The sequence below is a fragment of the Balaenoptera acutorostrata genome, chromosome 16, assembly GCF_949987535.1.
Source record: "Balaenoptera acutorostrata chromosome 16, mBalAcu1.1, whole genome shotgun sequence".
In the NCBI taxonomy this organism is placed as follows: domain Eukaryota; kingdom Metazoa; phylum Chordata; class Mammalia; order Artiodactyla; family Balaenopteridae; genus Balaenoptera; species Balaenoptera acutorostrata.
Genome location: NC_080079.1, coordinates 81,031,991 through 81,058,390, shown reverse-complemented (window position 1 = coordinate 81,058,390; position 26,400 = coordinate 81,031,991). Strand labels below are relative to the sequence as shown.

Sequence of the window (26,400 nt, the reverse complement as noted above, 5' to 3'; positions counted from 1 at the left end):
TCTGCCCGTGGCCACCTGCTCCCTGCTCCTGCCTGCTCTCAGCAGCTCTGGGCTGCAGTCCTGCCCGAGGCCCAGCCCTGAGTTCCGCTGGCGCTGACCAGTGTCCCTGCTGCCCTCTCCCTGTCAGCCCCATCTCCCTCGCACCCCAAACACACACACACACACACACACACACACACACACACACACACAGTGGAAGGTCCCCTGGGTGGCACAGCAGGTTTGGAATACCAGCAGAGCAGGATGCTTTTATATGAGAGAGTGACAATGCCTTTGCCACGCAGGGCTGGGGTTGGGGTCACCCGGAGGTTATGGCATGTCTGGTTCCCCGTGCCCAGGAGGTACTGCTCGTTTCTGGAGCTCCCTGCCTTGGGGGCTCTGCCTGGAGCAGGGTGCTGACAACCAGGATGTCCCCGGAGACCTCATGGCAGCACTGGGAGGCCCAGGGAGCACACCGCGGGGAAGGCCTCACACAAGCACTCCTGCTGCACCCCTTCCGGCCCTCTCACTGGCACACAAGCTCCAGGCAGGAGCCAGAGCCGGAGACCCTGCTTCCGGGAGGAGAGAGAACAGGGGCCCAAGGAGGAAAGGATGGGGAAGGGGAAGGAGGCAGAATGGGGCGGCCCGGAGCCCCCTGGCCTGCGCCTGGCGGCCGCTCGTCCCAGGCTGGCCTTACCGTCCTGGCTGCAGGCCCCGTACAGCTTGATGACTTGCGGGTGGCTGACCTGCGTCAGGAGGTTGAACTCTGACAGCAGGTCCCGCAGCTCGCTCGCCGAGGCGTTCTCTGAAATGCATGTAAACACAGCAGGTAGCAAAGCGGTCCCTTCTGTTAGCCCCTCCTGCAGCCCTGCTGGGTCACGGCACCCACACTGAGGGTGGGGGGCGGTCTGCACAGACCCATTATTCCCTTCAGAGACATCCTACCCAGGTTCAGACGAGGCCTGCAAGGATCCCACTGCTTGGGGCTACTCTCAGCCCGTGGGAGGGTCAACAGCAGCCTCGTGTGCCTCCGGGGAGTAAGAACCCGAGAAGCACACGTCCACGTGAGCGGATCTTTCCACAGAAAGCCTCCCAGGGCTGGGCTGTGCCCACAAATGGCATTATTTCACTGCAATCACCATCTCTCAAAGACAGTGGTGCACAGAGACCCCCTCGTTAACCCTTCTGGGAAGGTAAAGGGACTCCCTGTTGTTCCCAAACACCTGCTGACCAAGCACTCAACAGTGGCGGGTGAGGCCCTGCAGAAAGGTGAAGACCGCCAGACACCACAGAAGTCCTCCAGCCACGCTGAGCACGCGTGTCCCAAGGGTGGACGGAGTGTGCTCGGGCTCCCACCAGAAGCTTGGGTGTGGAGGTATTCTGAGACAAAAGCTGCGGCTATACAGTCCTCCTGGGTCAGTGGTCCCACAGCCCAGTGCCCAGCTGTGTCACCTCCTCTGGGTGCAGACTTGTCTGGAGATGAGAAGACAGCTGGGAGGTGGGGCACTGGGACTCTCTGGACCACATGTGGGTGACCCAGCGCCAGTCTCACTGTGCCCCTTAGGGACTGGGGTCTCATGGGCAAGGGGCGACCCCGATCTGAGGGCCTGGGCAAGTACCCAGAAGCACTCTGCACTGCATGGCCCCCTGACTGCTGAACCCACGTGCACATCAGCCGACTGTGTCCACTGCACGGCCGCTGGGCCCTCCGTCGGTCCACTTGGGCCAGAGCCCGGCTGTGGCAGAGGGCCATCTACCCAGTCTCTGCTGAGAAACACCAGTGAGGACGCCTAGCTTGCAGTAAGACTGGGGCGGGGCAGACCCGCTGAGGACCCGTGGGGACTGGGCAAGGCAGGGCCCTAGGGGGCAGGGACTGGTCCTTACAGGTGGACTCTTCACCAGGACTCTGGTGGATGCTTGGCTGAGAGAAATGAATGGAGCAGACTGGGTTGGGGAGAGCTGTCAGTCCAAAACCAAAAGGCGTTTTAATTTAAACTCGGATCTTTACCCAACACTGGTACAGAAGTAGCACCACTCCAGAACCTTCCAAGGGAGGAACGTCCTCACCCTGCTTCTCCAGGGACCATGCCAGCCCACATCATCCATGGTGGGGATCCCCAGACTGCAGCCACTCAGGAAGAGCAACGGGGGGGGTGGCCTCTTCAGGAGGCAGCAGGCCAGCTGCCCGAACCCTGGCTGTCGCGTGGCTTCATCCACCCCTTGGGGCTCCCGCAGGTGTGCGTGGCAGAACCACGCAAAGGACAGATACCTTTCAGCATCTTTACAGCCACAGTCGTGTACCCCGCTTTGCCTTTCAGCCGGAAGGCCGTTGCCTTGACCACTTTTCCAAATTCTCCTTCTCCCAGAGTTTTTCCAAGAACCAAGTTCTTCCGAGGGAATTCCCACTTTGGATCCTCCTATGTTGGGTGTGAAGGAAGGGAGACAAGAAGAGAGGGAAGAAAGATGATAAGAAAAGGAAGAAGGCAAGACCTGGTGGACAAGCTCCAGTGTGCAGACAACTGACCATCACCTGAACCAGCCCGTGACAGTCACCATGTCCAAGGGCAGGACCCCACAGTCAGGCCCTGAGGTGTCGTGACATGATGTGTCTCTCCCATGGGAAGGCAGGTGTTGCCACAAACCAGCCTGGACTCCGTATGTCCGTACCCTCGCTGGCCCCCGTCTACTGAAGATGCCCTGTGCCACCCCAGTCCCGTGTCCTTGTCTGTCCAATGAGGGATTCAGGGCTTACTCAGCACCCACAGGGGCTCACAGGGGAGCACGGCCTCTTCCCTGGGAGTCAGGCCCAAGCTGCTCAGCACCGTCTCCGCTTTGGACACCAGGCCACAAGGCACTGACTGGCCAGCAGCCCAGATCTTCAGGTGCCCTTTCCAGAGACCCCCCCAGGACTCCCAAGGGAACCGAACTGGCACCAGTGGCCCAAGTTGCCTACAAGCCCAGGACCCCTGGCTACTGGTGGGCGTGTCAAGGACACCCTCCCTGTGTGGCAGCCCCTGGAAAGGTACCACCATGCTTCTTGGGAACCTCCACCCCAACGCGTGGAAGACCCTGCTCCTCCCATAGGCCCAGGCATTACCCTGAACCTGCACCCCCCTGCCTTCCCACCGAAGTCCCATCCACATACCATGCCCACTCAAGACCACACTGGGGCACCTTCCCAGACCCCCAGCCTGGCTCATGCACTTGAATACTGGGGATGCTGAATCCAGTCTGGAACCTGCCTTCCTGTGCCAGCACTGGGCATCCTTTACCCCAAGCCTCGCTGCAACTGGGTGGCGAGTGGGTGTGGCTTCAGGTGCTGTTTACGCTGTGCCCTGCCAGGCTCGCCTAACACACAGAGATGACACCACTGGGGACGCACTGCCCCCCAGCGAACAGAGCCTTGTGTTCTGACATCTGGGAGCAAGGCAGCCTCCTCTCAGCACCACGGCCAGGGGCGCCTTCCAGCCAGTTCCCGGGCGTCCTGGTATCTCAGGTTCCCCAAGAACCCATAGTCAGGGTCAATGTTGACAACACGGTCACCACCGCCCTGGTGTCCACCTTGCACTGGATAACAGTTTACTGCTCACAGAGACTGCGCTAAGGTAGATATCACTGATTTGATCCTCTTAAAAACGTTAAAAACCATTCCCCCCACTTTACATAAGACAAAACAAAGGCCAAAAGATTGCGTAGCACGTTGGAGACCTCGGAGCTGGTCAGCGGGGCCCCCGGGCCTCAGGCCCGGCTCTGAGTTGCTCTGGGCTCTGGGCTGGAGGCAACGTGGGCCGAGGGTGGTTTTTGTGGAGGGGTTTCCCCTGCGCACGCACCTACCAGCACCACTCTCACCGTGCGCCTCAGCCCAAACCGCCAGGGCATTTAAAGGAACAAAACGGCTCGGCCCACGCGCCTGCTGTGGAGGCTGAGATGCCGCTGGGGCTGGAGAACCCCACCTGCGGAGCGATGGGAACTAGGGAAGTCAGGAGGGAGGCCTCTGTGGCCACCACATCGGGGAACAGCCCTCACGGCCCAGACCCTCACCGAGGGGCCAGCACCCCTTGGGTGGCACCTCCTATGAACCCTGGCTACCTCCTACCCTGGGCTGCGGACTGTGGCTCCCGGGTGCCAAGCTTCCTGCACACGCTCCCTACCCAGCCTCGTGGGTGGAACTTCTGTTCCCACGCACCCTCGGCTCTGGCCACCTCCCTCAGGCCCACCCAGCACCCGGCTGCCAGCAACTTGGGCGCTCCCAGCAAGCGCGCTGAAGGGCACAGCAGGCAGAGGAGTGGCCTGGCCAGGTCGGGGTGGTGTCTGAGGCGCCCACGCTGACCGCAGGCCCAGGCCCTGCCATGCAGGAGGGGCTCGGGAAGCCTGCTGGCTCTGGCTGGCACTCTTCGTCGGCCGGCCGGTCACAGGCCCGGGCCTGGCTCCCCCTCAGGTGCCCTAGAGGCCCCTCAGCGCCCCCTCCCTCGGGGCCAGAGACAGACTCCCCTCTCTGCTGCTGCCACCCCGACCAAGCCCCCGCCTGCCAGCCTCTCTCGCGGGATGGGGACAGTGCCTCCCCACGGGGCTCCCACCCCACAGACTCCCAACAGAGCGGCCCGCGGAAATGAAGGCAGAAGACGGGCTCCACCCCCAGGGGTCCCACCCCCTGAGAATAAAATCCACGGTCCTCCTCAGCGCCTCCCCCAAGCCTTCCTCCTCCCAGCACCTGGGGCATCTGCAGGATAGCTCCCGGTCAGGTTCAGCACGGCCCACCCTCCCCGTACCCTAACGGCCCAGATCTCAGACCATGTAAATCAGCACCCATCGTTCTCCACCCTGCTCCATGCTCTCCGCCCCTCCCTGGAAGGCCGCTCAGTGAAGGCAGGGGGCTGCTGGAATGCTCACGGTGTCCTCCCGGTGGGTGAGAACGCATTAGCCCCAGGTGACCCGTCCCCTCCTCCCCTCCCAGCTGCCCGAGACCAGAGGCCGGCGCCACCTGCAGGCCCCCTGCCCCCGGGGGGGGCGCTGCCTCCCCAGCCCCGAGGCCACACGGGGAACCTCACCGGGATCTTGAAGGCGTCCACAGAGACCTGGTTCTCCACGGAGTCCAGCGAGGGCCGGCGGGCACCGGATGAGGAGTAGCTGACGGGAAAGGCCTGGGCGGGCCGGCGGAAGGTCATCTCAGCTGAGGCGATGGGCGGCTTGTGGGCGTTCTTGTGGTAGCGGTGGATGCAGAAGGTGGACAGCAGCACGGACACGATGAAGGAGAAGAGCACGGCTGCCGCGATCACCGTGCGGCAAAGCTCGTCACACAGCGGGTCTGCAGGCAGCGGGGGTGGGCCGTGAGAGATGACACCCCGGGAGGGGGACCCCGGATACCCACAGGAGCTGGTACAGAGCAGCTCTCCAGCCCGCCACGCCCAGGACAGCCGGGAAGTGTCTGCTGTGACCAGCTTTGAGCATCCTGGAGAGCACTGCTGGTGTGAAGGTCTGAGAGTAATTGCCAACCCTCCAATAGAAGCGGCCCACAGCAGGTACGGTTCTGTACGTTTTTGCTATTGGAGACTGTTACCACCCTTTTCCAGAAGGAATGAGAGTTTATAAGCAGCCTGCCTAAGGTCACACAGCAGAGGTCATGCACACCTGCACCCACCCACCCTAGAATGCTGCACTGAAGCCAGAGGCCCAGGGGCGCTGGTGGGGAAGTGCAGCTCTTCCCCTGTGTTCCCGATGTCTTTTGTATTTTCTTTATAGTCAATATAAAGGAGGGAGGAAAGAAAAGTGGCCCAGGACCTAGGGCTGTGCAATAACAACCCAAATAACAGAAAAGCATCCCTGGGCTCAGGCAGGAAAGCTCCGCATGTGCTCAGTGGGGCACCTGCTGTCCCAGAAGAAGCACCTAGAGGCTCTGGCTAGGAGGATGGGGACCCATTTGGCCAATGCCACGGGCCCAGCAAAGGCCCTGCACAGGGACAGTCCGAGCAGACACTGAGTTATCTGGTGAAAGAACTAATTTTCCAGCCCAACCTTTACCACAGAACTTCGGGCCAGGGAGTCCCCTGGTGATTCAGTGGTTAGTGATCTGTGCTTTCACTGCCAAGGGCACGGGTTCAATAATCCCTGGCTGGAAATGGAAGCAACCTAAGTGTCCATCGACAGATGAATGGATAAAGACGATGTGGCATCGTCTATATATACCATATATATGACATATATACCATGGAATACTACTCAGCCATAAAAAGAAACGATATTGAGTTATTTGTAGTGAGGTGGACGGACCTAGAGTCTGTCATACAGAGTGAAGTAAGTCAGAAAAAGAAAAAAAAATACTGTATGCTAACACATATATATGGAATCTAAAAAAACAAACAAAAAAAGGTTCTGAAGAACCTAGGGGCAGGAGAAGAATAAAGACACAGACGTAGAGAATGGACTTGAGGAGACGGGGAGGGGTTAGGGTAAGCTGGGAAGAAGTGAGAGAGTGGCATGGACATATATACACTACCAAATGTAAAACCGATAGCTAGTGGGAAGCAGCCGCATAGCACAGAGAGATCAGCTCGGTGCTTTGTGACCACCTAGAGGGGTGGAATAGGGAGGGTGGGAGGGAGACGCAAGAGGGAGGGGATATGGGGATATATGTTTATGTATAGCTGATTCACTTTGTTATAAAGCAGAAATTAACACACCATGGTAAAGCAATTATACTCCAATAAAGATGTTAAAAAAAAAAAAAAAAATCCCTGGCTGGGGAACTAAGATCCTGCAAGCTGCATGGCGCGGCCAAAAAAACCCCCAAAACACCACCAAACTTCAGGCCAGAAGGCAGTCTTAGAGGCCCTGACCCAGCTCCCTGTCTGCAAAGATGGGGGAACCAAGACCCCGAGGGAAGGCAAAAAGTCTCCTGGGTTTCCGCGCCTTCCCGCAATTTCCTCCCTCGCTCCCTGGGGCTCAGGGAGGTGTGGGGATCCCTCCCCGCGTGGCCCCAGCCAGCTCACCCTGGCTGTCTTCCGGCTCGCAGAAGCACTTCTTCTCCTCCGGGAAGCAGTTGCAGATACCGAAGCCGGCTTTAATCCCCCGGCGTTCCCCAGGCTCGTGCCCACCAATGATGCTGCCGCCCCCTGATGATGGACACAACCCACTCAGCAGCCCACTCAGCCTCGGGGGGACCTGACCAGCCAGACCACCCGGACAGGAGCGTGAGAGGCCCCTCCCCACCTGATGTCAGCACTCTCAGGCCCAGGGAGCGCAGGGAGCTCAGAAGTCTGTGTCACCCAGGCAGGAGTCTCAGCACAACAGGCCCCCAAACCAGTCCCCTGGCCACAGCGGGCGAGAGGAGGAACCCACAGGCTGCCCAGGGCCCTTGCTGAGGTCCACACGCGGTTACTTTTCAGAAGCAGAGCACGGGCAGCAGGGGCAGCCGGGAGCCAGCGGAATGGGGGACAGGGCGCCGCACCCCCGTGAGTCGGCCAGGGCAACACCGGAGAGGGTGGGTCAGGCCAGCAGGCGCTAGTCTTGGGGGAGGAGAGCCCTTTGTTCAAATGAAACGTTAGAAAAAGGCTCAGCACGCGCAACCCAGGAAGTCGGCTGGCCTGGCTGAAGTGCAGGTGGGAGTCCAAGCTCCTTCAGCTTGCTACCTACACCCCCTTCCCAGGCCCTGCCCTTGCTCAGGTACACGCGCAGGCCCGGTGCTTACGGAGGCAGTCCTGGGGGCAGATGTTGGCGTCTCTGCTTTCCACGGCGTCACAGTGGCCATCGGGGCAGGTCTTGATGCTGGGGGAGCAGGTGGAGAAGTTCCTGGTGATCCCTACGGCACACAGCAGGCAGTTACTACCATGAGGGAGCACCCGTCCTGGTCAGACTGCCAGAGCCACGAGGGCCACACCCCAGGGCCTCCCCCAAGGAGAAGCAAACCGAGGCCTGAGCGGAGAAAAACCACACGTGGAGCCCATCCCTGAGGAGAGCCTGGGGGTCCGGGGTGTACAGGGCAGCCCGGGCAGTGAGGGCTGGAGGAGCTGGGCAGTCCCAGGGCTGTGCCCGGGCTCACATCAAGGAGGCCAGAAGAGACCAGACAAGGCTGGGACCCTCTCAAGGCGGTACCGTGAGCGGGACCCTCACACCGGTGGGTGAGGCTTGGAGCCAGCAGTGGGCTAAGCCCAAGGCTGTGCAAGCCCCTCCTGCTTGGGGCCACGCTCCCTGGGCTGGGATCTCCCAGGTAGAGCTTCTCTGAAGATCGTTTCGGATATTTTGAATTTTTTTTAAGGTTTGTGTTTTTATGAACTAAAGCCAACTATGAATGATGTACACAGTGTAACCTACCTTATACTCATCCACCTTTTGGATGCACAGTAATACCTACCTTATACTCATCCACCTTTTGGATCTTTGGAAAGGGTCTGCGAACTATGTGTCTAAAGGCAGTGGGTGAGGGCTTCCCTGGTGGCGCAGTGGTTAAGAATCCACCTGCCAGTGCAGTGGACACGGGTTCGAGCCCTGGTCCGGGAAGATCCCACATGTCGAGAACAACTAAGCCTGTGAGCCACAACTACTGAGCCTGAGCTCTAGAGCCCACGAGCCACAACTACTGAGCCCACGTGCCACAACTACTGAAGCCTGCGTGTCTAGAGCCCGTGCTCCGCAACAAGAGAAGCCACTGCAGTGAGAAGCCCGCATACCACAACGAAGAGTAGCCCCTGCTCGCCACAACTAGAGAAAAGTCTGTGCGCAGCAACGAAGACCCAATGCAACCAAAAATAAATAAATAAAATAAAATAAATTTATAAGAAATAAAAAAAATAAAAGCAGTGCGTGAATGGGGGAAGGTTAGGGGGAGGGATAGTTAGGGAGTTTGGGATTGACATGTACACTCTCTATATTTTAAATGGATAACCAACAAGGACCTACTGTATAGCACAGGAAACTCTGCTCAATATTACATACAACCTAACCGGGAAAAGAATTTGGAAAAGAATAGATACTTGTATGTGTATAACTGACTCACTATGCTGTGCACCTGAAACTAACACAACGTTGTTAATCAACTATGCTCCAACATAAAATAAAAAGTTAAAAAAAAATGAAAGCATTGGGTGAATATATTCACAACTGTACATGTAATTTATGTGTATATGGGTAGAGAAATGGAGACACAGATGCCAATTCACATCTAGTTTAGGGACAAATATATGTACAGAAATTTAGAATAAAATAAAAAGAAAACACGCACATCCCAACTTTGGCCCAGACCCTCCCAAGCCCAGAGCGAGTCCAGCCTCAGGCACCTGTGATCCCACGGCGATAAACAGCCCCAATGTCCTCATGCCACCCTGCACTCACGTCCACCCTCTCCTGGCATCAGGAGTCACAGCAGGGGACAAGCCGCTGGGGAAGAGACTCTGAGCGGGCGGGGGTGGAGGGCACCACAGAGGCTGGCAGGGCCCACACAGACGCCCTTTCCGCTCAGCCGTCATCACCCTCCCGATCACCCGGCTCTGCACGGGGCCTACCTTTGCCGTCTCCCTGTCTCCACTCGCACCTGCCCGTCAGAGAGCCCAGGCCGCCGCATTCCTCACACTCGGGCCGCCTCTTGTTGACTGCGCAGGACACGGGGCAGCCTGCCTCCTCTGCCACGTCTGGGGGTGGCAGAAAGCAAGTCACAGGGGGCCAGCCTGGGCCCTGTGTCCAGCCGCCAGCACCCGCGGGGGAGGGCAGTGCTGGCTGAGCTGTCCCCACGGGCTGAGCCCAGAGGGGAGGTAGTAACTAAGCGCCGGGGCGCAGGGCAGCGAGGGGGCTGCTGGGGAAGGGGTGGTACCACGGTCACAAAGCGGGGACAGCTACTGGGCTAAGTATGGAGGGAGGGTGTGAGGTGGCCAGACTCGGCCAGTGACACACAGGACACCCAGTTAAACCTGAGCTTCAGATAACGGTGAACACCTGCTTTGTGTAAATACGTCCCTAATATCACGGTGACACGCTTGGAAGTTTGTCTTCTGAGAGACACTGCAAAAGTTGCAGGAGACGTACTTACACCAAAAGAATTGCTTGTTGTTTACCTGAAATTCACGTTTAACCAGGGTCCTCTATTGTATCTGGCAGCCCTAAAGCAAGTGCCCAGGTAGGACGCGTTGACAGAGGTGATGGGCAGCAGTGACCGTCCACAATGCTGTCACTCTGGGCTAAACTGTTTCACGCTTTCCCCCTGTCATCCTTCCAGCTTGGCTATGCAGCGTGCACCGTTTTCTCATCTTACCGGGACGAAGGCTCAGGCTCAGGGAAGCTACCAGTTAGTGAGCGGGGGCAGGACCGGGCCCCTTCTGTGGGAGAAGCCCGAGGCTCTACTACGCCCCGTCCATCCCGACCCTCCCCGCAGCCCTGGCACTCACATGTCCCCTCCAGTGTGACGAGCAGTGGGGCCTGGGCTTGCCGGCGGGTTGGCCGTTCGACGGCCACTACCGTGTACTGGAGTTGGGCACACTCGGGCCGCTGCAGGGCCTCCGTGTCATTCACGAACAGGGTCCCCGTGGTGTCCTCGGCCGAGGTGACCATCCCCAGGGCGCTGCAGTTGGCGCTGGAGAGCTGCAGCTTGTACTGCACGTGGATGCCACTGAACTCCTGGCAGTTTTCCACACAGACTTTCCCAATCTAGGCATGGGACACAGGGGCTCCTTAGCTGGGTGGCTGGACCACCTGTGATGGTGGCTGGAGGGGCTCTCTGGCAGCCTGAGTCCCAGGACAGTTTCCTACTCAGCCCAGGATGGTAGCTCCCCATCTCCCCATCCACCACGCCCCTGGAACCTGCAGACCATGCGCCTGCCTGGTCCTGCCCTGCCCAGACCATGGGACCACCATCCATACCTGCTCCTCAGAGCCGGAGGTGAAAGAGCATGGGGCACTGGGGTTTGGTTTTGGGGCTGGCCCTCCAGGGAGGTGCTGCTGGCTTGCCTAGCTCATCCCTCACTTGCTCACTCATTCAGGTACAAAGGCAGCCTGTATGCCTCCTACAGACCTCCCTCTCTTCCGGCCAGGCCAATTTTGCTCTGGGGATCACCAGTTCCCATCCTTAGTGCACATGGCTGGGGTGGTCCACGCCCGAGCCAGGTCACTCTCCTGGTTAGTCAGAGCATGTCACCCCGGCCACGATTCATGCAGCATGGTTGTTTGTCCCACACAGGACCCAGGGGGCCTTCCTGGGACTTGGGCTGGAACTCCTGGGAGAGAAGGGATGATTCTCCCAGGGATGCTAGGCTGGCAGCTGTGGTCACTGGGGCCCAGAGCTGGTCAGCTGAACTCTCCTTTTTACCCCCTCAGCCACTCGGGTTACCGTAGGGGTTGCGGTGGCTTGAGATCAGAAGCTCTGACTAGTCAAGGCTGAGGGCTGGGGGCCTGGTGGGGGAGCCGGGATAGGGCCCTGCCTGCAGCCACGCACCATGCCCTTGCTCAGCCCGACTCAGGCCCAGGGCAGAGCCAGGCTCCTCCAAGCCCATGCTTGATGCCACACAAAACCACCTCCTGGGCTCCACACAAAACCACCTCCTGGGCTCACTTCCACTCTCTCCAGTGACTCTCAAAATTGCCCAAGGCCATCATCCTCAATTTACAATCATAAAAACTGGGGAGCCAGTCAGAGACCACAGTGAGTCTGAGGCCGGACTGGGACTCGGGTCCCTGTGCCCTCCTGAGTCTGCTGGAGCACAGGTGACCCACCTCCAGCAATGCCTGCTCCCGCTCAGCCCCCCAGACACCCCTCAGGCCCCTCTGCTTTGTCACCTCCCACCACCCTTGACCCCTGCCTCCAGGAAAGGCCTGAGGTTGGGTGGCAGGGTGGGGAGCCTGGATGTGTCCAAGGGTGGGGTTCTTCGTCCGCTGGCCCCGGGTGGCTGCCAGGAGGTAAGGGAACCAACCACAGAAACTGGCAAAACCACTGGAAAATAGGAGACGGCCCTAAACGGGACATTCTAAAGAGGATGTGGCCTCAGCTGCCCCACTAGGAGAACGCAGTACGTTAAGTCATATGCTTGCTGTAACCACAAGTGAACTTTCAAAAGCGCTTAAGAGAAACATTCTCGGAAGAACTGCACCAAAATGTTACACACTGGCTGATATGAGAAAAACAGATCACTCCTGTCTATCCCTTATCTCTTTTGACGAATACTTATTACTTTTATTTTTTCCATTTCTAATCGTTATTTTCCAACGACAAATGCAAAATTAGCTCTAGTAAATATACTTGCAGAAAAGTGGAAAGTAGAAGCGCTCCCTATCTTTCCCTGCAGAGGGCGCCACCGTTAATTGCTGCCTGCATTTGCACACTTGCAAACTCCCAGCAACGAGGACTTCGTTTTGAACATAGGGAGCCGCCTGAGACCAACACTTACGCAAACCACTTTTTCACTTAATTCACCAGGAACGTCTTTCCAGGTCTGCATACGTAGATTTACCTGGCGCTGCTCCTTCATGAGTACAAAATGTTTTAAGGATGCCAAGAAAGGAGACGGCAAAGAAGAGGGGCCCACAAAGCCCACGAGCCCTGCTCATGACTGTCCCGCTCTTCCATGGCCCCAGCCTTCCTGGCCCCGTGCCTGCAGCTCCCTGGGGCCACTCTGTGTACTACTTAGCTCAGGGAGGGGGTGTCACCCACCCCCCAGCCCTGCTTGAAATCTGCTAAACGGAGCACCCCACCCTGGGGGTCTCCTGCCCCTCCACACCCCTCCCCAGGCAGGCAGCAGGCTGGGGGCTCACCTGGGCGAAGCGGCGGGCCCGCCTGCTCGCGGCAAAGGAGTAGGTGCTGGGCAGGCGCAGGCTGACGGGCAGCACGGACACGTTGAAGTGGAGGAGGAGGATGCCCTCCCCGGGGCCCTGGAAGTCCGAGTCGTTGACCAGCACGGCCAGCTGCACGGCCCGGCTCTCCGAGATGGGGAGGCTCCGGTTGAGAACCAGCCCTGCGGGAGGTGGGGGGGGGGTATGTGTCTGTGTGGACAGGACACGGTGACGCTGGACGGGGGCCCTGCGGGTTGGGACCACTGTCCCACGCCGCTGCATGCCTCCTCCCCAACGCGCTCCCCGCGCACATGTGGAAACAGGTACCTCCACCCACACGGACACAGATAACAGACCCGGCGGGAGGCATTAAGGTAGAACTACTATTTAAAAGTGAGTCGCTGTGCTGAGCTGGGAGCCTAGAAGACCCTTCTCAGCTGGGAGGTAACCTTGGGGATGTGTGTGTGTGTGTGTGTGTGTGTGATGTGAGTGCGGGGCAGGCCACACAAGGTAAACGACCGCCACCACCAAGGCCCTGGGAAGACCGTGCTGGCCCCTGAGAACTCTCAACAGCAGCAGCCTCCTGTGCACCCTTGGATTCCACAGGCCTCCAGCACCCGGGAGCCTCCACCCTTCTGAGCACTCGCCATGTGCCGAGGTTAAAGTTTTAGTTTAGTGGAGACAGAAAGGGGGAGGGGGGGCTCTGGTGCACATGGCACCAGAGTGGGTATGCAGGGGCTAGGATGACGTTTTCCCTCACACAGGACAGAGGGCTTCAGAGGCCTGGTGGGGGAGGGGAGGAGGAGAAACACATAGGATCAGGCCAGCCAGAATGGGGTAAAGGCACCAGTGATCCTGGGTTCCCTAGAAGCAGACCCCCAAACAAGGACCCAAGTGCAAGTGAGGTATTTGAAAGGTGATCCTAGAAAACACGGGCAGGAGGGCAGGGGAGGGAGGCAGGGAGGCTTGAGGATGAGTACGCCCCGTCCTGCAGGTGAGCACTGCGGGCACCTGGAGCTCAGCCCTGAGGGTGGGCGCATTCCAGGAGCCAGACAGGACAATCATCGTGGAACCCTCCGACTCTAGGACACTGAGCTGCTATTGTATGGATACATCAACCTCTTGTGAGTAGAGAGTTGCTGGTGGGGGGAGGGGGCAATAACCCCCGGGCACTCGGGCACCTGGGAGGTGGCAAAGCAGGTGCCAGGGGCCAGAGGGAGGCCTCGGTGACGACACACGTGTTGCAGTGAGTCCTGGCGTGGTCAGCACGGGGAGGTGTTGTGGTGTCCTGCCAGGGTCGGCCTCAGGACAGTTCATGGAGAGGACAGCCTGTGAACACCCACCAAGGTGGCCCAGGCAAGCCCAGCAGAGACAAAGGCTGGGAGGAGGAGTGGAAGGGGCGGCTGCCTGGTGCTCAGAGGGCCAGGACAAGCGTCTGTGTGTGTGCAGGGTGCTGCCCCATCCAAGGAGAGTGGGCCACCGGTTCCCCAGGGGGCCCAGCCAGGCCACACCTGGCCTCGCTTACTGTAGTCATGCACGGTTGCCCGCACAAAGCTGCCGTTGGCCTGGGCCAAGGTCTCGTTGGGCGAGTGCTCTACTCGGAAGGTCTGGAGGGCCCAGGCGTCCCCGGAGAGCAGCGTGCTTGTGTACCGCCTCAGGAGCTCCCCGGGTGCTGGCACCACATCTGCATCGAAGACACGTAGTGTGGCCGCAACAGTGCCCTGCAGAGAACAGGGGGTGCCACTTAGGGCCCTTAAAGCCAGAGACCGTGGGAAGGCACGTGCCCCACGAGTGGACCAGGTGTGTGCAGTCAGAGCTGGCTCTAGGGACAGACTGACCTGGGTTCAAGTTCCCCGGGGCCCCTAGTCACCCTTCCTGGGCCACTGCAGCTCACCTGTGCAACAGGTGTGACAGGCATCTACAGACGCCCCGTAAGGATGGATTAGAACACATGCCCTGGTGCTCTGCTGAGGACCTCATCTAGGCCCCCATAGAGCAGAGCAAGCACTCCTACTCTTCTCTGAGGAAACCAGGCCCCACAAGGCGGAGGAGTTAGCTCAGTGTCATAAAGTGACAGACGGCAGACCTGGGATCCAAGCCCAGGTATCCACCAGAATGCTCTCCTCCGAGCATCTTAATGCTCTCCTCCAAGTCTCTTCTGTACACCAGGCTGGAGAAGGTCACGAGGAAGGTTCTGAGCAAAGTCACAGGGCATCTCTGCTCTCACCGCTAACCAGGCTCCCCAGTATCACCACCAGGGGTTCCTGCCAGGCTCATGAGACAGTCCCCTGTGTCATGTGCCTTCCTCTCACCGGCTCATCCTGCTCTTGGGGTGCCCAGAGAAGCAGGCAGTGACAACATACTACGCTCCCACCCTTCCATTGCTCCTGCTGGCCTGCTGGCTGCAGGACAGCCCGAGGCCCAGCAGGTGGCAGTCACGCTCCACATGCGTGGACCAGAAAAGGGTGGGGCCGGGATGGGGCGCAGGGAGATCCCTGCCGATGTCAGCCCTGGGGCCCCCGCCCGCGGCGTCAGACACCGACTGGGCACTCAGGGCCCCCGGGGGTCAGCTGGGTGCCGGTGGGGCTGGCCTCCTCTCTCCTCCTCAGCTGTCCTGGACACCGACAGAAAACCCCGACAGACAGACTGATGGACAAATGAAAGACGAATAGCTAGATGGACGGTCAGCCACACGTCTGGATGGCTAGAGGAACCGCTGAACAGACCGAGGAATAAATGGCGGATGGAGGAATCCAGACACCGAACAGAGAGACACCAGACAAGCACCAGACAAACGGACAGGCACCTCCTTCCGCTTGAACTCCACGACGGCGCTGGCGGTGTCGACGCCCCCGAGGAAGCTGGGCGCAGAGTCGTCTTCGTCGTACACGGTCACGGGGAAGGGCACCATCACCTCCTCCTCACGCGCGCCGACGCGCACCGCGCACACAGCCACCAGCTCATACTTCTCCCGCTGCTCGCGGTCCAGGGCCCAGCGCGTGCTCACCTCCAGGCTGTCCACAGCGCAGCGGAAGGGCAGACCCTCACCTGCACACCAAGCAGACCAGGAACACCGGGCTGACCCCCGGGCCGGGGGAAGGGTGAGCTGCCTTCCTCAGGGGCCCAGCGGGAGTGGCGGCACGGGAGGGCGCCCTGTGGATGGAGCTGGGGTGCCTGCTGGCCCCAGGCCCTGGCCCCTCCTCGGCTCCACGGTGGGGCACGGCGCTCCAAGCACAGTTTGCAGCGAAGACTGTGCCCTGAGCTGCACTGTGGCTGTAGCCTGCACTGGTGCTGATGGGGAACAGAGGGACCAGGAGGCCTGCATCAGGCCCTCATCCTCATCACCTAGGAGGGCTGGGCACACCCCTTCACACACCTTGCCTCTGCTGTGGGGAGGGCTGCCCAGAGATTCAGCTCCCAGCATTTGCTGGTTTCTGAAAAAAAAAATTCAGGAATTTTTTTTTTTTTTTTTTATATTATGGAAGCGGTATGTGCTTATTTTAGAGAATGTGAGAAATAAAGCTATTCCACCACTTGGAAACAAACATGGTGGACATTTGGTGTGATTTTATATTAACACAAAAATATTTCCGACTGCCTGGTTTGAATCCCTGTCCTATATACAGGACAGGGATTGTGTGGCCCAAGCCTGGTGGTTCTGTCTCTCTGTGCCTCAGTTTCCTCACAGAAGAGGAGATGATGAAGGCAAAAGTGTCTGTTCCCTGCCAGACACTGCTGTACGTTCAGTGACTCACGTGTCTTCCCACAACCCGATGAGGGAGGACCGCTAACAACAATACAGTCTTCAAGCCAAGCCTGTCCTGGAATTCATCCTCCAGAAATGACCCAAAAAAGGGGAAAGCCTGAAGGCTTTAAGGTCAACACTGACCACCCCACAGCCAACCACGGGAGGGCTGTCAACTCCACTCAGTGCGAAATCACATCAGAGCCACACATTACATGTGAATTATACATGTGGGAAATGCTTATCACGCAAACATTTCCCTCTATTGTTTATAGTTACAAAAAACCTTTCTTTTAGCGAAAAAGGCAGCTAAATCATACACTTTGCCGGCAATTCTGCATAAAGACATCTATCCCTGCTGCAGGATAAATGAAAAGATGCTGGGAGAGTGTGAGGGACTACTTTCCTTACGCTACTGAGATTTTCTTCAACGTTATTACCGGGTGTATGCCATCAACCTGGTGTGAATCCAGGTTCTACTTACTAGTAAGTCCAGCCTTTAAGTGTCCCTTTTGAGTCCCAGTTCCTCGCCTTTAAATGGTTTAATGGCATCTCAGCTGCCTTCTCTCATCTCCACTGGGATCCAATTCCCTTCCCCTCCCCACATACGTGCTCTTAGCCTCCCCAGGGCCATCTTGTGGCAGGACCATCTTGTGGCAAGGTCCACTGTCCTTGCGGCTGCTCAGGCAGAATCCTGGAACCAGGCTTGGTCCCTTCTTTCTTTCAACACCCCACATCCAACTCACCAGGATATCCTGCAGGATCCTCCTTCCAAGCATGCCCACAACTTGCCTGCTTCTTGTTGCCCAGAGGTTTCCACTCTCACCCCAGACCTCATCCTCTCACTCAAGGATTTCTCCTGCCTCCTGATTTGTTTCTCTGCTTCCAACCACCCACCCCAAATCATTTCTAACACAGCAGCCAGACTAAGCTCTTAAAGGTAAGGTATGTCCTGTCAATGATCCCCCCTCCCAAACACCTTCCATGGCTCCCCAGTCCCTCGCCAGGAAGCCCTGCCCCCTCCCTTGGAACTGCTCTGCCCTCAGCAGCCTCCGCCCTGCCCTGCGGTTCACTGCACTCCAGCTACATGGGGCTCCCACCTTGGGGCTCTTGAAGGGGCTCGCCCTGCTTGCCTGGCACCCTCCCACCTTTGCTCCAGAGTCCCCTTTTCCCAGCCATCTGATGTGAGACAGTGGTCTCCACCACTCCACACCCTCTCAGCTTTTCATCCCACCTAGTCCCTTCAGAGGCCACCCGATTTCCTTAGCACGTGTGTGGTCTCCATCTCCCACGGGATGGAAGTTCCAGGCAGGTGGGATTTTGGCCTGATTTGTTCACTCTCTCATCCTTGGTCTCTAGAACAGTGCCTGGCCCATGGCAGGCGTACATGAGATACTTGTGGACTTCTGAATGAACGGATGACGGGGTGGTGCAGAGTAAACTCGAGGGCTTGTGTAGAGGGACCGCAGCGCCGTGCCTGGCGCTCAGCAGGCACCGAGGAAGGCTCCACGCGGCGGGCACTCACCTCCCAGAAGCCGGTAGGCCACGCTGACGTTGGGGCAGAGGAATTGCACAGGCAGCAGACGGAACTGGTGGAAGGTGCCGGGAGGCCTGTTCTCCCGAATGCGGAAGGAGAGGCCCGTCTCGGGGAAGCAGAGCTCCCGGGGTTTGAGGGCACCACAAGCCGGGAAGGAGGCGTTGATGAGGGAGAAGTACACTCGGGCACAGCCCGGCCACTGGCACTCGCCCTGACGAAGGGACGCGGGCGACAGGAAGACCTGGAGGTAGACGGTGAGCAGCGGGAAGCCACCGTCTGCAGAGAGAGAAGAAGTCAGGCCCGCCGGGGGGTCAGCCACACCTGCCCAGCAGTGGGGAACGGAGCAGGGAGGGGGCAGGAGCTCGGGGCTGGGGCAAAGCCCAGTCCTCACCAGGGTCCACACGGCTCCTCTGGGCTCTCTGGCCCGGCCACCACCTCCTGGGGGTGCCTCACTGGCCCACCTCTCTTGTTATTCAGGTCTCAGCTCAAATACCCTTCCTCAGGGAGGTGCCCTGAGCCCCGGGTCTAACACCAAGTGGAGAGCTTCCCCAGGGAGGGCTCTTGCCCTGCCCCTTTCCCCAAGGCAGTTTCTTTTTTTTTTTTAATTTTTAAAAACACTTTCATTTATTCTATTCTATTTTTCTATCTTTGGCTACGCCGCTTGCAGGATCTTAGTTCCCCGACCAGGGACTGAACCCGGGCCCTTGGGAGTGAAAGCGCAGAGCCCTAACCACTGGACCGCCATGGAATCCCTGTCCCCACCCCCATCCCCCAGGCAGTTTCATTGTCTTCGGAGACACACACTTCCCCAGCACCTAGAGAGGGGATTTCTGGCAAGTTCCAGCATGGAGGCACCACAGCAACACCCCCTCCAACTGGTCAGGATCTCAGCTGGGGTCGGGGGCTCCTCCCGGGCCCTCTATCTCAGCCCTGGGGAAGTGGCGGCCCCTCACATATTCATTCGTTCTGTGTGCTTCTTACTAGCCTGTCCTCCATTGCGCCAATCTCCTGCTGTGGTTAATAATTCTCTATACAAACTTTCCCTGTTCAAATTACTGATTTCTCTCCTGACTGGACCCGACAGGTACCCGAGGTCACTCTCCAATCACGAACAGAACAGGCCTCCTACGAAACTCAGACCCTCAGCAAATTCCACTCTGGCCTCCACCCCAGTGGCCCTGGTTCTTCAAGTTCCCCACTGGGGGATCGAGAGGCAGACGGCGGCAACTAAGTGTGTGCGGAACCAAGACCTATGTCAGGTGCTGCCTCCTCCAGGAGCCGCCTGGGGTGCCCTGACGGGGGGCATCTTTACTTGGGGACCCTGGCTTCACTTGGCAGATGGGTGCGGTCATTCTGCCCCTGCCGGGCGGTGCCGCCCACTCTGTGTTCCCAGTCATGCCGCCTGTCTCTCAGCGCACACGGGGGCTCGGGGCCGGCGTGAGGGTCCAGGGAGGCCATGTCTACGGTGGAGGGGCTCAGAGGGGGGCGCTACTGGGTGTGTGATCACCATTTGGTGCCACAAGGCACAACTCTGCTCCACGACCCCTGCTCCCCGCAAGTCCCAGGGTCCCACGTGGCCTACACTCCAGCTCGGACCTCTGCTCTGAGGAGTTGGCCAGGCCTTCCTCCTGCTCTACTTCCGTCTCTGGCACCAGGCCCAAGTCCCTGCCAGGTGTCAAGGGCAGCTTGCTGCTGACTTCCCTGGTGGCGCAGTGGTTAAGACTCTGTGCTCCCAAAGCAGGGGAGCCCAGGTTTGCTCCCTGGTCAGGGAACTAGATCCCACATGCATGCTGCAACTAAGAGTTCGCATCCCACAACTAAGGAGCCCGCCTGCTGCAACTAAGGAGCCGGTGAGCCGCAACTAAGGAGAACTGCGAGCCACACTTTCCGTGGGAACTGCTGCTTCTCCAGCAAGTTGCAGACCATTTGCTAAAGCAAGATCTTGGGATTTTTCTCCTCTTAACACCTCTCTCACAACCCCAAATCCTTGTTAACCCAACTGGAAAAGGCATCTGGATCTGGAGAGAGCACCCAAATCCTTCACGTGGCTTCTCCAAAATCCAAACAGCCTCAGAAGGCCTAAGGGTCATCAGTGGTCCCCAGGCTCACCCTGGCTCCCTCACTGGCTGCGCCCAGAGGCGGGCCAGCCTCATCTCACTCTCTCCACTCCCACACAGCAGGAGCCATAGGGAAGCCACCCTCGGTGTGATGTGTGCTGTGTGAGGATAAGGTGAGGGCGGGCGGTGGGGGCAGTGAGGTGCGTAGGCGTCAGGGTTGCTCCCTTACTGCGAATGCTGAGCTTCTCCCAGGAGCTGTGGTCCAGGCTCCGGTTAAGGTAGAGAAGCCCCGTGTCCTCCTGGATACGGACCCAGTCGTTCTCGTGCAGCCGCGTGCGGTAGGCGCCGTAGAGGTGCTGGCCCAGGCGGAAGCTGGGCACCTCCTCGGGGACGTCCTGCAGGGCGTGGACGTAGAGCAGGGGCATGCCGGCCGGCTGGTCCACGTACAGCTTCTCCCAGTAAGCATCCCTTGAGAAGTAGAGTCCCAGCGGGGCTGCAGGAAGCAGGGAAGCACATGAGGGAGGGAGGGAGGGAGGGGTGATGACGGTGATGACAGAGCCCAGAGCTGGCCTCCTAGGCAGACCAGTATTCCCCAGCGGCTTTATTTCACATTTTTAAAAATTGGAGTATAGTTGCTTTACAATGTTGCGTTAGTTGCAGCTGTACAGCAAAGTGAATCAGCTACATGTATACATATATCCCCTCCTTTTTGAATTTCCTTCCCATTTAGGTCACCACAGAGCACTGAGTAGAATTCCCTGAGCTATAGAATAGGTTCTCATTAGTTATCTATTTTATACATAGTATGCAAAGTGTATATATGTCAATCCCAATCTCCCAATTCATCCCATCCCTCCATTTTACATTTTAATAATAGATTCTTTGTGGACCAAAAAAGAAAACTTCACTAATTTAAAATTCTGATCTTAGTAGGCCTTTCTCAACTGTAGTCTTAAGTACATCAACACACAATTATCTATATAGCTAAACACTAGCTGAGGGACCTCCCTGGTGGCACAGTGGTTAAGACTCTGTGCTCCCAAAGCAGGGGGCCTGGGTTCACTCCCTGGTCAGGGAACTAGATCCCACATGCATGCTGCAACTAAGAGTTCACATCCCACAACTAAGGAGCCCGCCTGCTGCAACTAAGGAGCTGGTGAGCCACAACTAAGGAGAACTGTGAGCCACAAATAAGGAGCCTGGAAGCTGCAACTAAGACCCAGCGCAACTAAATAACTAACTAACTAACTAAATAAATAAATATTAAATAAAAAACACTAGCTGAAAGTACACCGCTTTAAAACAGAAAAAGGAGGAAGTGAGGCAGCTTAAAACCGTTGCAAAATCGTTCTCGATTACCCAAGTTTGATAAGCAGGTGAACCACTCAGCTGGGAGCTCACCCAGGCTTCTGAGCAAATCACCTGGAGCCAGAGTTTTCAAGTGTACAAGACGCTGCCAGACAAGCAGGGCAGGCAGGAGTCACCAGAGATGAACACAGCACTAATAAATCTTCAGCTAAAGTCAATCACACTCCTACCATATGACCCAGAAATTCCACTCCATTTATCCAAGAGAAATGAAAACATATGTCCATCAAATGACTTATTCACAAATGCTGGGGTTATTCACAGAGCCAAGAACTAGAAAGAGTCCCAATGTGCTCCAGCGGGTGAACAGATAAGCAAACGGTGGTCCATCAGGGCCACTGACACACAGGACAGCCTGGATGGATCTCACAGACATCCTGCCAAGTAGAAGGAGCAGCATGAAAGAATCACATGGCACGGTTCCAGATTGATTTTAAGCGACAGAAATCAGACTGGCTACCTGTTGGTGGCGGGGGAGGCAACAGACCAGGAAGGGCAGGAGGCATGTTCTGGGGAACATAAAGGCTTTGCATCCCGATACGGGCGTGGCTCACACAGGCACATCCATTGGTTAACAGTGTACAGCCAAGATTTATGCGCTTCAACCTATGTAGATTTTGCCGAAATTGATCGCCAAGGGACTGTGGGTAGCGCTGTAAATGCCACGAGGAAGGCGGATGCTGACCATGGCTGCACTGGGTGAGCCCACGGGAGCCCTCATCCTACTAACTCTGCTGACTTTGTGTATGTTCAGCATTTTTCATCACAAAAAGTTTTAAAAAATAGTAAGAATTTTTAAAAAGGTGGATAAATGGGCAAGCAATGCTTAAAAAACCTGCAAATGCTTAAAAACCTACTCTACGAAGCACAAAAAAGTACCAACGCATAAAGCAAACATGAGAAACACTGTACTTGTGTGTAATCGATTTCTCCTTTCAATTGGTTTGTTTCCACCTACATCCCGCTTCCCCTGCAGCCATGGGGGTGAGTGGCCGGTCCACTCCGCACCAGCAGAGGAACCCTGGGTCTGCCTGGGTCCTTGAGGACTCCCTTGGGTGTGGGAAACAATCAAGTGCCACGTGAAGTCAGGTGAAGAGAACAGGCGAGACCTTTTGGATCCCAAAGTGGTAAAACAGTAAGAAAACTAGAAGGCTGCTTGCACTGTGGAAGGTTTCCCAAGGATGACCTCAAAGGCAGCCAGGCTGGGAATGCCAACTTGGAGGGAAGTGTGCATTCGGTCCTGCCAGCCCAGTGCCCAGTGTGGGCGCTGCCCTGCCAGACAGGCCTGGACCACAGAGCAAGGGGGAGAGGGAGAGAGCAGGAGAGAAACAGAGGGAGAGAGAGGGAAGGAGCGGAAAGAGAAAGGGGATCAGGTGAAAGGGGGAGAGGAAGGGGGGGAAAGAGAGCGATGCTCTGGCTAGAGCCAAAGGCCTGGCCCCGCACACCCCACACTAAAGACAGAGATGGAGGGAAGGGGGCTGCACACCTGGTGTTGACCCACTAGACCTTCAGAAATCTGCTCCCTAGGAGCGCTGTCCCTGGAGTGGGACCCAGAGTTACTGGGCCTCTGCAGGTGCGGTACAGGGAAGGGCAGGCTAGGACCTCCAGGAGCCAGCCCTGTGCCCTGAGATAGACTCTGTGCTGTGGCCTTCCTGCCCTGCAGCCTCTTGGGGGAGGATCCACCCCAGAGCATCACACTGCCTGCCATCCAGCGGGGAGGCAGCTCAAGGAGCCGCAGGAAGAAGTCACGCTGGGGAACTCTGGGGAGGGAGCGCTGAGACACTGCTTCCCCCACCCTGGGGTCTCGTTGGCAGAGACCACCGGCAGGAGCTGCCCACACGTGGCTGAATGTCACCCTCCTGTCCCCACACCCTCCCTACTGGCCCAAGAAGACACAGGCTGCCCCGCAGATGCACTCAGGGCTGACTTCTTTGGGATTTAGTGGCTGATGCCCACAGAGAGGCAGGCAGCTCAGAGGGCTGTGTCAGCCCCAAACGGCCACAAGACTGGACTCTTCCCTGCTCCTGTTAAAGGGCAGCCAATGGCACTGGCTTGGAGCAGGCCTTTTGCAAGCTGGGCCGAGTGATGGGCCACGGCTGACACGTCCTCCCACACAGCTAGGATTCACTCCACAGGCTCGAGCTTCCCCGGAGAAGCTCATAGTTTGGGGTCCCGAAGAGGATCCTACCACACTGCCCATCACTGTTCTTTTTTTTCTTTTTTCTTCATTTGAAAATATCTTCTTCCAATTTATGACTTACATATTGATTTTTTTTTTTTTAACATCTTCATCACTGCTCTTGAGACAAAGGCAGGAGTACTTCCTGTGGTGTCTCCTCATCCAACAGGAGAGGAGAGTCACCCAACGGGAGGGGAGGGACAGCCGCAGACGGGTCCCTGATGGGGCTCGTACCCCACTAGGAGCGTGCCGGAGCCCCACCGCGCCGCCTGGCAGAGTAACCCCGGGTCTGTGCTCCTCACAGAAATCAGGCGGGCCCCCAGCCTATGGCAGCACCCTGCCCGGGAAGGCCGAGTCTGGGAAGGCAGGCTCAGAAGGGGGACAGAACCAGGCACAGCTCTGCTGCCCCAAGACAAGGGCCTGAATCACGACAGAGCCAGGCTCCCTTTCCCTCCAACCCACAGTCCTCGAGGCTGCGAGTCAGAGGGTCTAGTGGGAGCTCTGGGGTGGGGGGTGGACGGGCAGTGGGAAGGGGCCCGGAAGCTGCTGCTCACTGCCCCGTGGACAGGAGAAGGGAGGGTCTCCCTTCCCTCTACCACCGCGTTCTCCAGAGAACCTGGCCCACCACAGCTCCCCGCCGCCTCGCAGCGGTGTGGTGTGCAGTGAGCGCAGCTGGCTGGACTGACAAAGTGCAAGGCCAAGCCCCCCCCCCAACAACATACCGACCCTCCATTTTCTTCGCAATCCCAGACGGAGGTGCCAACGGGACCACTGCTTTGCAAACAGACACTGAGGCGGGAACAAAAGCTGTCTGCACGCTCAAGGGCACACACACAGCCAGCCAGAGAACTGGGATTCGGACGGCAGTCTCTCCAGCAGCACACCCCTCTCCGGCCTGCTCAACCCCACTTCACAGCGGGCCAGGCCCTGCAGCCACCGTACCCACTGCCCCGCTGAGCCCTGCGTGGTGACCGCAAGTCAGCAACACCAGCCTGCAGTGGAAGGCGGTCCCCGAGGGCTCACCTTCTCTCGGGAAGCTCGCATTCCCGGCCACAAAGAGGGTGAGAGACTGTAATTCCCAGTGGTTGACAGGGTGGTGGCCTGCTGGCAGCCCAGGCTCGTGACACCACGCTGGGTGGGAAGGGGGCTCAGCCAGGGCCAGGGCCGCCAGCGTCCTCCTCACCCTGGCAGAAAGGCGCGCACTGACCGCTAGTGATCTGGGATGCTGCCAGCGGGTCCCGTCTCACAGAGCTGCAGGCAACTCTGCCGGTGGGGAGCCCAGGGTGGATGTTGGTCCACAAGACAGCACACCGCCAAGGGCAGCCTGTGTCTGCCAGCCCGCTAGGCCACCAGCTCTCCGTGGTCTGCCAGACCCCTCCGTGGAGAGGTGAGGTCTGCGTTCTGGCCCCCGGCGTACCAGTGAGAGTGTGCTGTGTGACGACTGAGCCTACGTCAGGAGAGGAGCACAGCTTCTGCCGGCTCATCCTCTGGGGACACACACACACACACGCAAACACCCCGTCCCCGGCCCCGGCTAGCTGTGCAAGAACCAGCTGCCCTTGGAGCCACCAGTGGGGGGACCTTACAGATGCGTCTTCTGTGGCGGGGGGAGATGCCTGCCCCACCTGCCAGGTAGGCAGGAGCAGATCCAGAACGGGGCTCCTCCTCCGGGGCCCCCCTGGAGTGCATGCACTTTCAATGGTCCGGGGTCCGGGAGGTAGGAGGGGCCCGAGCTCCCGGGAGCCCCTACCTCCAAGCTGGTCCAGTCCCCACCATACAGACCACATGTGCAGGACAGAATGGGCCTTGCTCGCTCTCACGTCACAGAGCCAGGCCCTACGGGATCCGTGTGGGGCTCAGTCGGTTGCTGCCTAAAGGGATTTGTGGGCTGGGCAATGCTTGTGAGCAGAAACAGACTTAAATGCACTTAAAATGCCTCCCAGGTGGTCCCTGCTCAGGGCATGGCTGCCTTAATGCTCCTCCTTGTCACAAACACTTTTAGATGGAAAAACACATGCTCCGAGGTGGGGAATGAGGACGTGGGTGCAGGGCTGGCCTCAAGGGGGTGTAGCCTGGGGAGACCACAGGGCCCCATGCTTGGTTTAATGCTCTGCTGTCACCGTCCTGAAATCCTTCAAAATTCTAGAACAAGGGGCCCACATCTTCATTCCACGCTGGGCCCCACAAATGATGCGGCCAATCCCGGTGGGTGAATGAGGAGAGCCTGGGATGGGCCGTCGCGGGTGTCCAGTTTCGTGGGGCTGTGCAGCCTCTGCAGAGTGGTGGCCTCCTCCGGACCTCGCTTTCTTCAACTGTGAACAAGAGGAGGGCAGGCTGGGCAGAGGAGGAGCAGCCGGAGCAGGTGCAGACAGGGCGCACCTTTGCACAGGTACATACTGTACAAAGCTCTCACTTCGGATTCACTAACACCGTGCACAAATCCCTGCACTGCCCCATTTCACAGGTAAGAACACTGAGGCTGGGAGGTGAGAAGCTTTCCCAAGGTCAAACAGCTGGAGATTCTGCATCTCGGGGTTTGGTACAATGGCTAACAAAGTGGTGGTGGAAGTCAGGATCAGGGCAGACGCTGGTCCCGCTGGGAAGCCCAGGGCCCTGCCAGCTGACCACTCCTCCCTGCTGGCATCGTTTTGCCAGGAAGGTCTTCCTGGCCTGTGAACTCAGACCTGCCTCTGGTGAGAGCCTCCCCTGGAACTTCGGGCAGGTCAACACAGTAGGACTTGCAAAGCCTGTCCCACCCATGCCTTCCATCCCTGAATGTCACCGGGTGACA

General features: G+C 58.1%; 1 protein-coding gene across 1 annotated transcript in view; it reads right to left on the bottom strand.

Annotated features, from left to right (window-relative positions):
- Positions 1-26,400, bottom strand: part of RET (ret proto-oncogene) — a 59,686-nt gene that overhangs the window by 10,579 nt on the left and 22,707 nt on the right. Inside the window, exons 2-13 of the mRNA XM_057531536.1 lie at positions 20,292-20,555; positions 17,994-18,281; positions 15,530-15,771; positions 14,249-14,444; positions 12,706-12,905; positions 10,350-10,608; positions 9,474-9,599; positions 7,664-7,774; positions 6,966-7,088; positions 5,028-5,284; positions 2,249-2,396; positions 677-784 (exon numbers count right to left, since the gene is read on the bottom strand). Coding sequence (XP_057387519.1) covers positions 677-784; positions 2,249-2,396; positions 5,028-5,284; positions 6,966-7,088; positions 7,664-7,774; positions 9,474-9,599; positions 10,350-10,608; positions 12,706-12,905; positions 14,249-14,444; positions 15,530-15,771; positions 17,994-18,281; positions 20,292-20,555 — 2,322 coding nt within the window. The remainder of the gene's footprint in view (positions 1-676; positions 785-2,248; positions 2,397-5,027; positions 5,285-6,965; positions 7,089-7,663; positions 7,775-9,473; positions 9,600-10,349; positions 10,609-12,705; positions 12,906-14,248; positions 14,445-15,529; positions 15,772-17,993; positions 18,282-20,291; positions 20,556-26,400) is intronic.